This window comes from Rhinatrema bivittatum, chromosome 19 (assembly GCF_901001135.1).
Source record: "Rhinatrema bivittatum chromosome 19, aRhiBiv1.1, whole genome shotgun sequence".
In the NCBI taxonomy this organism is placed as follows: Eukaryota; Metazoa; Chordata; class Amphibia; order Gymnophiona; family Rhinatrematidae; genus Rhinatrema; species Rhinatrema bivittatum.
Window position 1 is genome coordinate 18,674,989 of NC_042633.1, and position 16,679 is coordinate 18,691,667.

The window sequence follows — 16,679 nt, forward strand, 5'->3', positions numbered from 1 at the left end:
GGGAGTGGGACTGAGGGAGAGGGGGAGGGAGTGGGACTGAGGGAGAGTGAGAGGGAGGGGGAGGGAGTGAGTGAGACTGAGTGGGAGGGAGGGACTGAGTGAGAGGAGAGGGAGGGAGGTAGGGGGTGGTGAAGAGTGAGGGGAGAGAGAATGAGGGGGAGGTGAGAGACAGAGGGATGTAGCCCGTTTTAACGGGCTTAACGGCTTGTTTGAGTATAAATCGTGCTATACTAACCCAGGGGGTCGTTACTTACCTCTTACTTTCACGGTGGGTGGGGAGGTTTATACTTTTCTCAATATCTATGCTCCGAATTCTCAAAAAGGGCTTTTTACAGGAAAAGTGGAAGGGAATTTAATTTTAGGGGGTGACTTTAATATGACCATTAATTCAATCTTGGATAATTCTTTGGGGCGAAGTTCTGATCCTAAATCTTCAAGGGATGCTCTTAAGAGGCTAATGTCTCAAGGGAACTTTAATAGATATTTAGAGGTCTAGATTTCCCAAGTAGCAGAATTACACTTTTTTTTCATTCCCCATAAGGTTTATTCTCGCATTGACCTGTTTCTAGTTGATAAGGGGATTGCAAACCGAATATCAAGAACAGATATTGAATCCATGATATGGTCTGATCATGCTCCGGTTTGGTTTGAAATGTCCTTTCACGATTATGATAAAGGTCATAGGTTCTGGAGACTGAATGACTCTCTCTTGGACGATGCAGACTTTGTTGATCAGCTGGGTGGTGCTATTCAGGAGTGTGTAGCTGTTAATGATGATGACTCGGTCACACCAGCAGTGGTTTGGGATTGCTTGAAAGCCGTGGTTAGGGAGGAAATTTTATTTCTAGAGCGGCGTACATTAAAAATTACAGGAGAGTGAGCGATGAATCCTCTTGACTCAGCTCGTTTAGTATCTGTACACAAATCTACTTTATTTTCTCCCACTTATAGTCCATTAAATGAGCTTCCTAATAGATTAGCCGATCTCAAGGCTGCATCTATAGTGCATCATCTGGAACTAACACAGCAACAGTTTTTTTTGAGGGAGGAGATAAAGCTGGAAAATTGATGGCCAATAAATTTAAAAAATGCTGGACTCAAACCAAGGTTAAAATCAAGGACCAGTCAGGGAATATTTTGACTGACAACAAAGCTATTCGGGAGCGCTTTTTGTAATTTATTCAAATCTGTATAGCACTGCAGATGATATTTCTCCTGAGGCTATCGATAACTACCTTGATAGTGTTTCTCTCCCTAGCTTTTCTGAGTCCCAGCAGCTCCACTTGGATAAGGAAATTTCAGAACTAGAAATATCTGCTGCTATATGGTCCTTAAAATTAGGGACATCACCAGGACTTGATGGCTTCACTTCACGGTTCTTCAGATTTTTGCTAAATACTTGATTCCAATATTGGTCAAGCTTTTCAATTTTTTACGGGTTGGTGGCACTCTATTTCCTGCTTCAAATATGGCGGATATAACAATTTTAGCTAAGCCGGGCCGAGACCCAACCATTTGCAGTTCTTACCGCCCGATTTCTTTGCTCAATATAGATTTGAAGCTTTTAGCTAAAATATTAGCTACAATACTTAATGGCTATATTGCTCAAATTATTCACCCAGAACAGGCTGGCTTTATTCCGGGGCGTATGGCAGCAGGTAACGTACGCAAGATAATTGATTATAATATGGTGGGTCAAATATCGGAATGTTTCCTCACTGTTGATGCAGAGAAAGCATTCGATTTAGTTCATTGGCCATTTTTGTTTAAGATTTTAGAAAAAAATGAAATTCGGAGCATTTTTTTCTTCAATGGCTTAGGCAATTGTATAACCAGCCCATAGCCTGTATCAAGGTACTCTTCCATATTTGCGGTTGGGTAGAGGGACGAGACAAGGTTGCCCTTTGTTTCCTCTACTTTTTGCTCTATTTTTTGAGCCTTTTGCTTCATGGATTCGAGGTAATCCCACTATCACGGGTATCTGTGATGGGGATTTCTCTTTGAAACTTTCTCTTTTCGTTGCTGATGTGCTTTTTACCTTGACAAACCCGGCTCTCTCTGCTACAGTGTGAGAAATGGAATGTTTTAGCCTGGTCTCTGGTTTTAAGATTAACTGGGAAAAATCTGAAATATTAAATATCACTGTCTCCTCTGCTGAAGAGCAGCTACTTAAGGGAAAATTCCCTTTCAAATGGGCCAGCCATAGGATTAAATAGCTGGGGTTTTTTATAGGTTGCTCGGAGGATTTGGGCTAGCATATGTAAAGACTTGGAAGAATGGAACCGCTATCACATATCATGGCTAGACAGAATAGCAACCATTAAAATGAATATTTTGCCCAATCTTTCATATCTATTCCAGACCCTCCCCGTGGCTGTTCCTGATTTTCTTGTTGAAGGCTTGGCAGAAGAGGTTAATGAGTTTCATTTGACTAGGTAAGCCTCCAAGAGTGGCTAAGACAGTTTTATTCCAGCCCAAATTGCGGGGTGGTCTGGGCGTTCCCAAATTAGAGTGGTGTCCCATGCAGCTGCTCATCTCGGAGCCATTGTGGACTGGCAATGCCTCCATTCTTTGAAGCCATGGGTTATTTTTGAGCAGGCAGCACTGGGTTCTCTTCCCATCTCAGCACTGATATGGCAACCTAAAAAATCTTGGCCATTTGTTCAATGAGCTGCCCCCCTTCTTTTTCCCTTTCCTTAAAGGTTTGGCGTAAATGGTGTAAATTATTGGTGGGGACAAGTACATCCCTGTATCATAACCATCAATTTTTACCAGGTTTGACAAATCTCACTCTTCAAGAATGACATTTCCGATGGATATTGCGGTGAGAACATCTGTGGGGACCTGCTGGTTTTTCTAGTTTTTCCTCCTTACAATCTAGATTTGAGCTCTCAGCTAATGCTATTTTTCCTTACTTACGATTACGCCATTTTGTTTTACATTCTCAGGTGGGGACGCATTTACAGCAAGGGGTTTCCTATTTCGAGTCAATCTGTAGATGTGCAGATAAGGTTAAGGGGACACTCTCTAACTAAATTATATGCAGTCATGAACAGTGCGTCACCAACGAAATTTGCTCATCTTAAGGCATGGGAGTCCAATTTAAAGGTAGTATTATCTTCTGCTGAGTGGGAAGAGATTTTTCGACTCGCGGGAAAAGGTTTAATATCTGCCGCCCTTATGGAGAATTGATATAAGGTCTTATACCGTTGGTCTATAACTCCTCTTGAGCTTCACAAAATATCTCCCTCTCTTTCTGCTATGTGTTGGAGGGGCTGTTCTGAAACAGGTTCTTTCTTTCGTTTGTGGTGGGGGTGTCGCTATATTAAGACTGTCTGGGATGAGGTAATACGTTGGTTGGAAGAGATTCTATAGTATTCTATCACGGTCTTTCCCCAACATGCTCTTCTTATTGTTCCTATCTCACAAGGTACCTCACAGGAGAGATCTTTTGCCCGATATGTCTTTATCGCATCTAGGCATGAAATAGCTAGCCGATAGCGGTTCTCTCAGGTGCCGTGTCTCAAGGATGTTCAATATAAATTGGAGACAATACATAATAATCTCACTAAAATTACAGCTTTCAAGAATAAATTACTGTGCCAATTTGAATAGGTTTGGTCCCATTATAAGGTGTGGAAGCACTCTGGGATAGCATGTCCTTACTGAATATTTGGGATTCTCCACCCACAAGGTCAACAAGGTCTTTTAGGTGATGGCAATAGTTATGTTGTAGTGGGTGAGATTGGTATTGCCCCGTGCCTTGTAGTCAATATTTCTGTATTGCACCTGTATTATACTTGGGGTTCTATTAGTATTTAATGATGGACATTGTAATGTTTCATTATTTCATTTTGCTGTTTGTTTTTTGCTTTTTTTTTTTTTTTAACCATTTCTTGATCAGCTATTGAGTTGATAGTCATTTATTGATGTTACCATTTCATAATGTTCACGTCTTGCATATTGGTATATAATTTGGAGTGCTGTTGTGATGAACCTCAATAAAAATTTCAAATTTATAAAAAAAAAAAAAAAAAAAAAGAAAATTGGTTCTTACTTGCTATTTTGGTTCCTGGATTACCACAGATCAGTCCAGAGACCCCCCCATTTCAGTGGTGGGAAGAGCCTGCTTGCTCGTACTGATGGTTTGTAGATATTGCAGTGTTGCTGGAAGTTTTTCGGTGCTGTTTATTTACTTTATTTTTTTGGGACAGATTTTCCATTTTGTTACTACTTCACCTTCCTCCTGCTCATTGTGGGAGTTAGCATTTAAAGTTCTTGATGTTGCTGTCATCTTGGCTTGGTTACAGGTCAATACTGAGGGACTGCATGTAGCACCCCAGGTTATGTGGCAGTGTCAGCGAAGCTTTCTCTGTCTCCATCTGCTGGCAGGGAGGCAAAACCCAGGAGTCTGGACTGATCTGGGGTATTCCAAGAATGAAAATTAGCAGGTAAGAATCAATTTTCCTTTTAGTCATATTCTGTGGCTGACAGCTAGTATGTACCTTTTTATGGATAGAATACCAGGGCAGACCAGATGATCTTTTTCTACTTTTACTGTGTGGCTTGGGTCCATATTGTCTGTCTGTGTCTGGATGCGCTGAAAAAGCGCACTAAAGCATTAATAAAATGTTACGTGGCATTGTTATAATTTATTTGCTTCTTTCCTTGTTGGTGTACTGATGGCAGACCTATACAGTCCTGATGGAGGAAAAGCTAGAGCAGGATAGTTTCCAAAGCTGGGAGGACCTCTGCACCTTCCTGGACTCCTGGTGTGAGGGGAAGAACATGAAGTTGGCTATTCACAAATCCGAGGCCTTGACTGCGGAGGATATCCGTCAGTACCCGGGGGGCTCTGGACGGGCTTGGGCCTTGAAGTACAACAGTGTGCGCCTGGGCTGCAGGAGCTGCAACAGGTACAGTCACTGGATCTAGCCTAAAGGAAAAAGTACCTTGAAACTCTCTTGCCCAGGGTCCCAACAACCCCAAGGCCGCCGCCGCCACCAATCTGCTGGTGCCAACCTGGTTGGCTTCTGGGGAGTTTAAAGCCTGCCGTGTTACTGTTGCGCTTTATCTTTCTCTACTCCTTGCTTTTTCCTTATCACCTTGTTGGCCAGGGATTGGCCATTACCAACCTGCTGGCATCAGTCCAGTAGATTTTTGGAGAATTGTTGCTTACTGGTTCCAACTCGGCTACCTTATGGCCTATGAAATTGCTAGGTCATGCTTCCTTTTTCTGTCCTTTTTATTTTCTCCTCCTCTCTCTCTCTCTCCCCTTGCCTTTTGCTTTCAAGGGAGTTTGAAGGGTGAATTGTTTTTACTACTGCAAACTCTCCCTATCCTATTCATTCCACTCTATCTGTCCCAAGCATGTCTGAATTCTGTAATGGTTTTGGTACCAAAGGATGAGTTGTTCCAGGCATCTACACCCTTTTAGTAAAGCAGCATTTTTCTCAGGTTTCTTTTGAATTTGCCTCCCTCCAATTTCATACCATCCCCCGTTATCACTGAAATTCCATTTCTATAGAAAATGTATTCCTCTTGCGATTCGATAGAGTCTGTCAAATACTTGAATGTTTCTATCACATCCCCTTTTTCCCTTGGGGGAGTGTTTTTTTGTTTTTTGTTTTAATTTTGCAAGCCCTGTTTCACTTCTGCAGTCCTTCTCTGAACTATCCTCACAATGTCCTTACAAATGTACTGCTTCCAGAATTGAACATAGTCATCAAGGTAGGGAGTCTCTAATGACCTCTACAACCGCAATATTCTTTCCTCTTCATACCCCAGATCAATCCGGACTCCTAGGTTTTGCCTCCCTGCCAGCAGATGGAGACAAAGAAAGTTCACTGACACTGTACAAAACCCAGTGTGCCACCTGCAGTCCCCCGGTATTTCTCTATCTCCAGCAGATGGTAGATGGTGTAAAATCTGCAGTCTGGAGTAGAAAAAACAAGAGAACATAAGAGATAAGAAGATCTCCTAGACTTTCCGGGGGGTTGTTAAGTTCTGATGGGGCCATCTCCCCTGGTTTGAGGTGGATGAGCAGAAGGTTGGGGACACTTTTTTTTTTTTTTGTTTAGCTTGATCCAAAGTTCTGTGGGGTGCACATTTGGTGGTCTATTTACAGTTATTATTATTTTTGAATCGTCTAACAAGAGTGATGAACAAGAGTACAATCATAATATAAAATTACAAATCCGAAGACAAAGAATAAAAAAAAATAAATAACTTAATACAGCACATAACTAAAAATCAATAAAATAACATGAATTAAATAGGCATGGCTAAAAAGAAAAGTTTTAACTTGTTTTCTTAATGGATTCACATTGTCTGATGTCAATGGGAAAACAGTTCCAGAGGGTGGGCCCGGAAATAGAAAAGGTACATTCTCGGGTAACATGGAGTCTAGCAACTCTGAGATGGAATCTCAAGGAGGCCGCATTGGGAAGAGCACAATGATCTCGTAGGTTGATAAAATGGCATTGGCCCAATGACATGTTTGATTGCTTAACAGTTTTTTAAAATTATCATGCCGAGCTTTCATGAATTGGAAGCTAGTGTAGGTCAATTAAAGTAGATGTACGGTAATGTGATCGTTTTGTCTTAATCCAGAGAGCAAGCACGCAGCCAAGTTTAGTAGCAACTGTAGTGGACGTAAAAAGATGTTGGGACAACCCTGAATTGCAGTAGTCTACTATAGGAAAATAGAGGCCTATAAAACAGTACGAAATTCAGGTAAATGAAGAAGCTTTTTATGACCAGCCAGGACACGAAGCCTGTAGAAACTTTGTGAAATGATATGTTTGATTTGAGGGCGAAAGGAGAGAGTACTGTCTATGATAAAACCGAAACTTTTAATGTGATTCTGAATAGGAAAAGAACAATAGTTGAGAGTGATTGGGTTGATGTTAAAAGAAGAATAAGGACTATGTATGGCAAGGAACTCTGTTGTGGACATATTTAAAGATAATTTGTGATGCTTTAACCACTTTTGAATAGTGGAAAAAGATGTTCTAATGTGTCATGCCATGAGGAGCGAATATTTAGAACAAACTGGATGTCATCAGCGTAGAGTTTATAACTAATTGGAGAAAGTTCTTTTTTACTCAACGCACAATTAAACTCTGGAATTTGTTACCAGAGGATGTGGTCAGTGCAGTTAGTATAGCTGTGTTTAAAAAAGGATTGGATAAGTTCTTGGAGGAGAAGTCCATTACCTGCTATTAAGTTCACTTAGAGAATAGCCACTGCCATTAGCAATGGTTACATGGAATAGACTTAGTGTTTGGGTACTTGCCAGGTTCTTATGGCCTGGATTGGCCACTGTTAGAAACAGGATGCTGGGCTTGATGGACCCTTGGTCTGACCCAGTATGGCATTTTCTTATGTTCTTATGTTAATCTGTTAAAGTAGAGGGAATTTTGCAAGTGGGTGCAAGGTAAACATTGAAAAGTATAGAAGAAAGCATTGATCCCTCTCGTCGATATCTGCCGAGTGGTGGTGATGTCCTCCTTGCACACCTTCTCCAGGTTCTATCGCCTGGACATTCAGGCCTGAGAGGACACAGCCTTTGTAAGGGCTGTGTTAACCGGACTGCGGGCAGCCTCCCACCCTGTTCGGGAGTAGCTTTTGTACATCCCATTGGTCCTGAGTCCATCTGGCTACACGCTAGGACATGGAGAAATTACTTACCTGATAATTTCATTTTCCTTAGGTCACTGCAGGGGTGTATGTAGGGTGACATCAGTTTTGAATCCTGACTCCTTCTCAATCTGCTGGCAAGGGAGTATAACCCATTGGTCCTGAGTCCATCTGTCTACACTAAGGAAAACGAAATGATCAGGTAAGTAATTTCTCCAATACCCGGCATCTTTTGATTTCCCAGAGATTGTTGTGGATTTGGGTGAAGAGGGCATTCAGACGACAACCAACAAGGACTGAACTACACAGTCTGGGTAAACAAATAAGCGTGGGGGTAGCCTGCTTATTGCGGCGGTTACTACCCTAAACCAAATAAGCCTGATACTTCACTTTGAATGCATATACAGCATAGTTCTCTGCTTCAACGGCAGGGGGAAATGTGGAAAAGAGGATTTGCATTCAGACAACATCCAGAAGGCATTGATCTGTGCAGTCTGGGTTAACAAGCAGAAGAACATAAGAAATTGCCATGCTGGGTCAGACCAAGGGTCCATCAAGCCCAGCAACCTGTTTCCAACAGAGGCCAAACCAGGCCACAAAAACCTGGCAATTACCCAAACACCAAGAAAATCCCATGCTACTGATGCAATTAATAGCAGTGCCTATTCCCTAAGTAAACTTGATTAATACAGTTAATGGACTTCTCCAAGAACTTATCCAAACCTTTTTTTGAATCCAGCTACACTAACTGCACTAACCACATCCTCTGGCAACAAATTCCAGAGCTTAATTGTGCGTTGAGTGAAAAAGAATTTTCTCCGATTAGTCTTAAATGTGCTACTTGCTAACTTCATGGAATGCCCCATAGTCCTTCTGAAAGTGTAAATAACCGATTCACATCTACTCGTTCAAGACCTCTCATGATCTTAAAGACCTCTATCATATCCCCCCTCAGCCGTCTCTTCTCCAAGCTGAACAGCCCTAACCTCTTCAGCCTTTCCACATAGGGGAGCTGTTCCATCCTCTTTATCATTTTGGTTGCCCTTCTCTGTACCTTCTCCATCGCAACTATATCTTTTTGAGATACGGCGACCAGAATTGTACACAGTATTCAAGGTGCGGTCTCACCATGGAGCGATATAGAGGCATTATGACATTTTCCGTTTTATTAACCATTCCCTTCCTAATAATTTCTAACATTCTGTTTGCTTTTTTGACTGCTGCAGCACACTGAGCTGATGATTTTTAAAGTATTATGTACTATGATGCCTAGATCTTTTTCCTGGGTGGTAGCTCCTAATATATAACCTAATATCATGTAACTACAGCAAGGGTTATTTTTCCCTATATGCAACACGTTGCACTTGTCCACATTAAATTTCATCTGCCATTTGGATGCCCAATCTTCCAGTCTTGCAAGGTCTTCCTGTAATGTATCACAATCCGCTTGTGATTTAACTACTCTGAATAATTTTGTATCATCCGCAAATTTGATAACCTCACTCATCGTATTCCTTTCCAGATCATTTATATATTGAAAAGCACTGGTCCAAGTACAGATCCCTGAGGCACTCCACTGTTTACCCCTTTCCACTGACAAAATTGACCATTTAATCCTACTCTCTGTTTCCTGTCCTTTAACCAGTTTGTAATCCACGAAAGGACATAGTCTCCTATCCCATGACTTTTTAGTTTTCTTAGAAGCCTCTCATGAAGGACTTTGTCAAACGCCTTCTGAAAATCCAAATACACTACATCTACCAGTTCACCTTTATCCACATGTTTATTAACCCTTTCAAAAAAATGAAGCAGATTTGTTAGGCAAGACTTCCCTTGGGTAAATCATGTTGACTGTGTGCCATTAAATCATGTCTTTCTATATGCTCTACGATTTTGATCTTTAGAATAGTTTCCCCTATTTTTCCCGGCACTGAAGTCAGGCTCACTGGTCTATAGTTACCCGGATCGCCCCTGGAGCCCTTTTACATTGACCACCCTCCAGTCTTCAGTTACAATGGATGATTTTAATGATAGCTTACAAATTTTAACTAATAGATCAGTTTTGAGTTCTTTCAGTACCCTAGGTTGCATACCTTCTGGTCCAGGTGATTTGCTACTCTTTAGTTTGTCAATCTGGCCTACTACATCTTCCAGGTTCACAGTGATTTGGTTCAGTTCGTCTGACTGATCACCCTTGAAAACCATCTCCCCAACATCCTCATTAGTAAACACGGAAGCAAAGAATTAATTTAGTCTTTCTGCAATGATGCGGCGGTTACTACACTTAACAAGTAAGCCTTATGCTTCACCTTTGATGCAACTCCAACATTACACTCTGCATCAATGGCAGTGGGTGGCAGGAAATTTGAATCAAACAGTTACCAACAAGGGCCCTGAACTTGGTGGTTGGTGAAACAGATAAGTACGGGAAAATAAGTGGTGGGAGCTTGCTGGGCAGACTGGATGGACAGATTGGTCTTTTTCTGCCGTCATTTCTATGTTTCTCTTTCTCATAGGCATGCAGGCTCTCTTTCTCATACACATCTGAAGGCTCACATGCAGGCACTCTCTTGCTCTTATACGCATGCATGCTCTCTTATACACATGTAGACACTCTAATGCACATTTGTAGGCTCTTTCATACACACATAAAGGCTCTTGCTTGCATGCATGCACACATGCAGGTGCTCACTCTCATGCACATATTCGGGCTCGCTCTCTTTCATACATACAGGCAGGCTCTCTCATACACATATGCAAGCTTTCTCTTTCATACACACATTCATGCAGGCTCTCTTTCTTTCACATGCACACACCTCTCAGGCGTCTTCCTTTCTTCTGGGCTTTGGCCATGCCCACGCTGCTCCTTATTTACTGCAGGAGGGGAGGTGGGAGGAGAATGACCTGTAACCGCCAGATGTGTCCTCCTGCCAACCCCCGAGGCCTTTCTTCTGGCCACATCAGGTTGGGCTCCATCGCGGCCCCGCCGAGACCTCCCTCATGCTGCAGGAGGTTGGGTTCCATCGTGGCCCCGTCGAGACCTCCCTTGGGCTTCATAGTCCCGCTGAGGCCTCCCTCAGGCCGCGACAATTTAGGTTCTGTCATGGCCCCACCAAAGGCTTTGTTTTGTGGCAACCCCTCTCAGCAGAGCTGAGATGAAGACCAGGGTGACTGGCTCGCCGGGGGATTGCCCAGTCCCCCTCATTTTCTGGGAACGAGTTTCCTTTTTGTTACAACTTCACCTTCCTCCTGCTTGTTGTGGGAGTTTGCATTCAGGTTCTTGGTGTTGATGTCATCTTGGCTTGGGTACAGGTCAATACTAAGGGACTGCAGGTGGCACATTGGGTTATGTACATTGTCAATGAAACTTTCTCTGTCTCCATCTACTGGAAGGGAGGCAAATCCCAGAAGTCTGGACTGATCTGTGGTATTCCAGGAATGAAAATTAATTTTCCTTTTTATCTGCTGATACTTGTACTTCTGCAACTATGCATACTGTTACCTTTTCTAGTTATTTATTACATCAATTGGTTACCTTCAGGACACATGAGATGATTACTCATATCTCTTGTGTAACAATTTCTAGATTTTATCCTTTTAGATCAGGAGCAGCCAACTTTTCAGCCCAATGGCCCTGTCCAGGTAGGGTGGAGGACAATATTTGGTATACTGGAGGGGGGAGAGTTGGAATCCTGCCCCAGAGCTTCAGATGCTTGGCTGAGGGGTTCCCCTCCCTGGAGGTCCAACAGCAGTGAGTCTGAAGCCAGAAGTAACATGCTGTAGCCACTGTAGGCCAGGATTAGGACCAGATTCACTGCCACCTGCCAGATGGCAAGGAAGTAATGAGATAACTTATGTGGCGCAACTGTTGCAACCCTAAACAGCAATGGAACAACATCTTGCCTTTAAGAAAGCTAGGGTGATCTGCATGAATGAACCAGGGTTAAAACCCTGATTTCAATAAGCATGTGGAAGCTGGAATTTTTTCTTTTCTTTTTCTTTTTTTTTTTTTTTTTTTTTTTTTTTTTAACAGCCTCGCTAACGTTGGCCATGGGGATTATTACAACACTTGGTAAGAAGACATAGAAAGGGGCCTTGGGTGTTTTGCTTAACTATTGGTCTTGTAAGAAGCATGGCTGGCAATGGCATGGCCTGACATGGCCTACTAGCAAAGGTGAAGAAGAGATGCTGGGCGTGCTTGGGACAGAAATGGGAAGCATGTTTAGATGCTGGGGAGAGGAGGGGGAGTTAACTTTGGCTTGCACATGGGAATTTATAGGTTCATCTACCCAAAGTGAACAAATCTCAACTGCGCAGACTGGATAGGCCATTTTGATCTTTATCTGCCCTCTTATATTATGTGTCTATATTTGGGCATTTGTTCATCTAACAACCTTCCTCTGCCTCCCTTAGCTTTTCTTGATAAGTCTTCCCTTTCTCATTCTTCTGAGTATTTTTTTGAATGCTGTGTGAACAATGGATAAATCTGGTACTGATATGGATATTGGCGTGATGGTAATGTCATTGTTGCTCATGGCTGTGGTAACGTTTTGTATCTGTCGATACTTTGATGACAATGGCATAGATATTCAAGTGATAATGAGGTCATTGGTGATTATATGAAGTGGCTCATGGTGTTGATTATGCATTTGAGTTAGGCGATGATATACTTGGAGATAGTAGGAAAGGGGCATTGCAATTAACTCACATTTTTATGTTGTCCACTTATTTCCAGCAACAGCTGTCCAGCTTTCATCCAGCTGAAACTGTGTCCGAAAGAGGACAAGCTTATTGTCACAGGCACCAACTTCCATCACAATCACCAGTTGCCAGATATGAATGCCCCACCTCAAATTAAAAGATGCAAAGTGATGTGTCCAACGTGCTTCCCAGCTCAGATGGCGAATAACATCTCCTTGAAATTCCTGGAACAGAATGATTTGAAAAATCTCCTAGAATTACACTCTGCTGTTTTTGAGGAGCGGACGCATGTCCTGAAAGAATTGGATGCCCTCTTGTGTTCCGACCCTGATGCCAAAGTCAAGTTGGTGTTTTACGAGGACAAACTTCTGATTAAGAGCATCTTCCTCATGACTTCTAACATGCAGGATATTGCCCAGAAATTTCCTGGGCACCTCTTTGTGGACTTTATCGCCTGTTTCATTCCAGACTATGATTTCTACATTGTCTTTTGCGAGGAAAGTGGCATGGGGTGGAAGGTGTGTGCGTACTGCTTTGCAAGGAAAGGCACGATCGATACCTTAAGATCCATTATGGTCTCCATTTGGCAAAGCATCCCCACCCTGAAAATCCAGATCAAACAAATAATAGTGAATCCTGAGATGTTAGATACCCTCGATCCAGAAGTCGTCCTACCTCGTGCTTCGGTGAGATACTGCATGCCATTGGTCTTGGACATTTTGTACCGCAAAGTCGCTCACCTGGATGCAACAGCAAAGGCCCAGATGAAGAACATTCTCCATATCCTGGCCCACACCCGGTCCCGGAAGGTCTGTAGTTTGTATCTAAATGAGCTAAAGGATACTGTTCCCGCTGAGGTCTTCCTGTACTACCATGAGACCTGGCACCCACGCAGGAAACTCTGGATGAAAAAGGACAACAGGACTGAAGCTGCAGAGAGTACCATAGGAGCCTCTGTGCATGCCATGCATCAGGCCCTCCTGGACCAGGTGGCCAGTTCGCCCTCCTTACACCGTTGCCTTCGAGTGGTCCTTGGTGACAGCAAACCAGTGTTCACCATTCCCACACCTTCCCAGAACTTTACTTCCAGACAGCAAATGCTTCCATCAGTCATACAAGAGGTAAAAATCTTCTTTATTAGAGTAAGACTCGATGGCTTGTTCACCAGGTCCTGTTTGGAATAAAAATGATGATAAATTGTTTATCATACAATGCTAGCATATACACAAAATATCTTACATTAAATGTTATTCTTACAAAATATCAAAAATATCCACCTAAAAGTTGTATCCACTTACCAAAGTGCCAACAGTTACCACAAATGCACAGTAATCTCATAAAACCACCACACATACACACATCCATACACAAAACCATTCTCACAAATAAAAAAAATTCTCCCAACACGCTTTGCATATTATAGCTTCTTCAGGGGCGAAATAGCAATTTCAGTGCTTTACATATCTAAAAAATGTATTATCAAACTGGTGAATACATTTCACAATTTCCAAAATGATACTTATCTCCACAAAATTTAAAAACATGGCTCTTTAAAAAAGCCTTCACTAAAGAGTGTGGAGGGTAGAGATTGAAAGTACAGAGTATTGCAGATGAGAATGAATTTACTCAATCCTACATTTAAGAAGTAATATCTCAAAGAGGTAGTAACTCAAGATTATACCTGGACTTGACCAACATTACTCAAATAATGATTTTATTTATGAAATTATAACCGAACTTTATTGGCACCTGTTAGAATGTACGATATCCTAGATTTACTAACCTTAGTCTATGTGCCTATTTGTAAACCGTTGCGATTTATATAACTTAGCGACGGTATAGAAAAGTTTTTAAATAAATAAATAAAAGTTGCTTCTAAGAGCAAAACAGATGTCCTCCAAGGGAGCTTATGTCTTCCTTTGACATCAACATGGAAAAGCCTGAGGTGGGATAACTTTACATTAGTTCCTTGATACTACACATGTATTATTACCCTGCACCTTTCAAAATGACTTGAAATCAGCACAGCGTCTCCCAGGACATCTCCAATTTCAAACATCTTGTGTGTTTTTCAAGCAAAAGAAACAAGCTCGAACAGATCTGCCACGCAGGTGCCATCTGCGTGGCAGATCTGCATGGCACCTGCGTGGCACCTGCCATCTTGGTTCCTAATCACAGGTTTCTTTTTGGGAGAAAGATGTTTGTTTTTTTTATGTGTGAGAATGGTTTTGTATATGGATATATGTGTATGTGTGGTGATTTTATGAGATCAATGTGCATTTGTGGTAATTGTTGGCACTTTGGTGAATACAACTTTTAGGTGGATATATTTGATATTTTGTATGAATAAAATTTAATGCAAGGTATTTTGTGTATATGCTCTCGTCTGATAATTTTAGTGCTCATTTTTATTCAGGTCCTGTTCTGAGGCTGAAGGTCTGGAATAGACTCAGGAGTAATGGGAGTAAGTGGAGGGTCTGGAGGTGAAATTAGGGTCAGAATTCAAGAAAGCATGTGATAAGCTCTTGGGATCTTTCCTTGCAGGAAAGCAAGGGTGAAGCCAGAGATGAAGTAGGGTCTGCGATCCAGAAGTGCGCCTTGTGGTTGTTATCAGCCCTCATATCTCATGTCTGTATGTTCCTATTAGGTTCATGTCCGTTCTGTAGTTTAACATAACAGATGTTAGCAGACTAAGAACCATTTGGTCAACCCAGTCTGCAGTTAGCTAGCGCTTAAGCATCTCATCTAGTGCATCCCTTGACTTCTGTGTTCCCCAAAATCTACTAAATTAGAAATCCCAAAGTCTATTTCTGTCATATTTTGCTTTTTCTTCGTAGGCCTGTGAATCCATCAAGGAGGAACAGCTGGAGCAGACGGAGTTCTCCAGCTGGGATGACTTTCTGCTCCTTCCTGGACTCCTGGTGCAAGGAGCGGAAGCTGGCGTTCACGCTACGCCACTCGGCCACCTCCGAAAAGGACGAAATCAGCCCGTGCCCGTCGGGGCCAGTGCTGCCGAAGTACAGCCCGGTCCAGCTCTTCTGCACCAGGTAAAGAAGTCCTACGAGGGGGGGGGAGGGCAGAGGGTCTTCCTGTATCTCATCACTGCTGCTATGTAGTAACAGATGATTGGGGTCTCCAAGGGCAGCATCAAACCAATGTGCTGAGGTCAAGTGTTGGCAATGTTTTTTCACTATTTATACAAAGTGTTGTTGATGTACACAACTCTGCGTTGTCATGCAGCAGATGGAGATTGAAAGCGAACGGTCTTGCACAGTTGGTAATGTATCTGAAGAAAGATTAAGGAAGGCGCAAGGATGGTCAAGATCTTGGTGTGGTCATAGTTGCCCAGTGAGTTTGATTGGGGGGGGTGCATGTGAAATGATCTGAATCTCCCTCCCCCTCCCCATGCAAAAAAAAAAAGTTGTAAAATGTAACCTCCAATCAAGCTTTCAGATTGGGATAGACAAGCTATGCTGATGACCACGACACTGATGCAAGGAGAGGGGTGGGGGGGGGGGGGGCTGCCTGATGGCTCGCTGGCATGTGGAAGACTTGGGACCAGGCTACTGCTGCTCGTTCGGGGCTTGGGATGCTATGGATACAGTAGTCAGAGAGGGGGGAGGGGCGGGTAACCTTGGCTATCGCTCCATGGTGATGTCCAGTGGCCCGAGTTAGGGTTTATATCCCCCCTCCCAACTCAGGGCTTGGCCGCCCTGAGTTGGGAGGGGGGATATAAAAATTAGGGGGAAATCCCCAAGGCATTTTCTAAATGAATGCTCAGCAATGGTTGTTTCTGAATGACCTGAAAGGGCAAAGGAGTAACAGGAAAACCAACACAAAAAAAAAGATGCAGCCATCCCTGTGACGAGTGAGCCGAAGTTTGCTTGAAAAGATGGTGATTTTGGAGGTTGGTGCGAAGGTAGATTTGTGTAAGACGGTGAGTGTGGGGGGGGGGGGGTTGGCGTCTTGTTTTGAATTGTGAAACTGGCCAACCTGGTAACACAGATCAGGACTGCCCAACCTTTTGGGCAGTGTGGGCCCCGTCTCAGTCTCCGAAAGATTTGTGGAGCCCCCACGTACATCTCGTGCGCTTAAATGCCACGAACAAATAATGTGCACCCCAGAACACTCAGTATTGAGTAAGGAATGGTCTCTGATTTATAAACTCAGCCCTCTCATGAGTGCAGCTCCCCACTTCCACCATGGCCCGTTCTCGGGGGCTTTTATTCCTGCCCCTCTGCCTGCGGGACCCTTCCCTCTTGCCTTCCTCCGGGTGACCTCCTGCCCTGCTTGCCCCTTCTTTTACTGCCTTCCTTTCGATCCGCCCCCCCCCCCCC

The 16,679-nt window shown here is 43.0% G+C and overlaps 2 protein-coding genes across 4 annotated transcripts in view; both read left to right on the forward strand.

The window, feature by feature from the left end:
• The window catches only part of LOC115080770 (uncharacterized protein ZSWIM9-like), a 40,280-nt gene extending 27,636 nt beyond the window's left edge, over nt 1-12,644 (forward strand). The window contains exon 5 of the mRNA XM_029585169.1: nt 12,377-12,644. Within this exon, the coding sequence (XP_029441029.1) occupies nt 12,377-12,499 (123 nt within the window). The 3' untranslated portion in view covers nt 12,500-12,644. The remainder of the gene's footprint in view (nt 1-12,376) is intronic.
• A 510-nt stretch (nt 12,645-13,154) lies between these two features.
• Nucleotides 13,155-16,679, forward strand: part of LOC115080769 — a 110,685-nt gene continuing 107,160 nt past the window's right edge. For all 3 annotated transcript variants that reach the window (XM_029585166.1, XM_029585168.1, XM_029585167.1), the window contains exons 1-2: nt 13,155-13,463; nt 15,180-15,389. In XM_029585166.1, the coding sequence (XP_029441026.1) occupies nt 13,303-13,463; nt 15,180-15,389 (371 nt within the window). In that variant the 5' untranslated portion in view covers nt 13,155-13,302. The remainder of the gene's footprint in view (nt 13,464-15,179; nt 15,390-16,679) is intronic.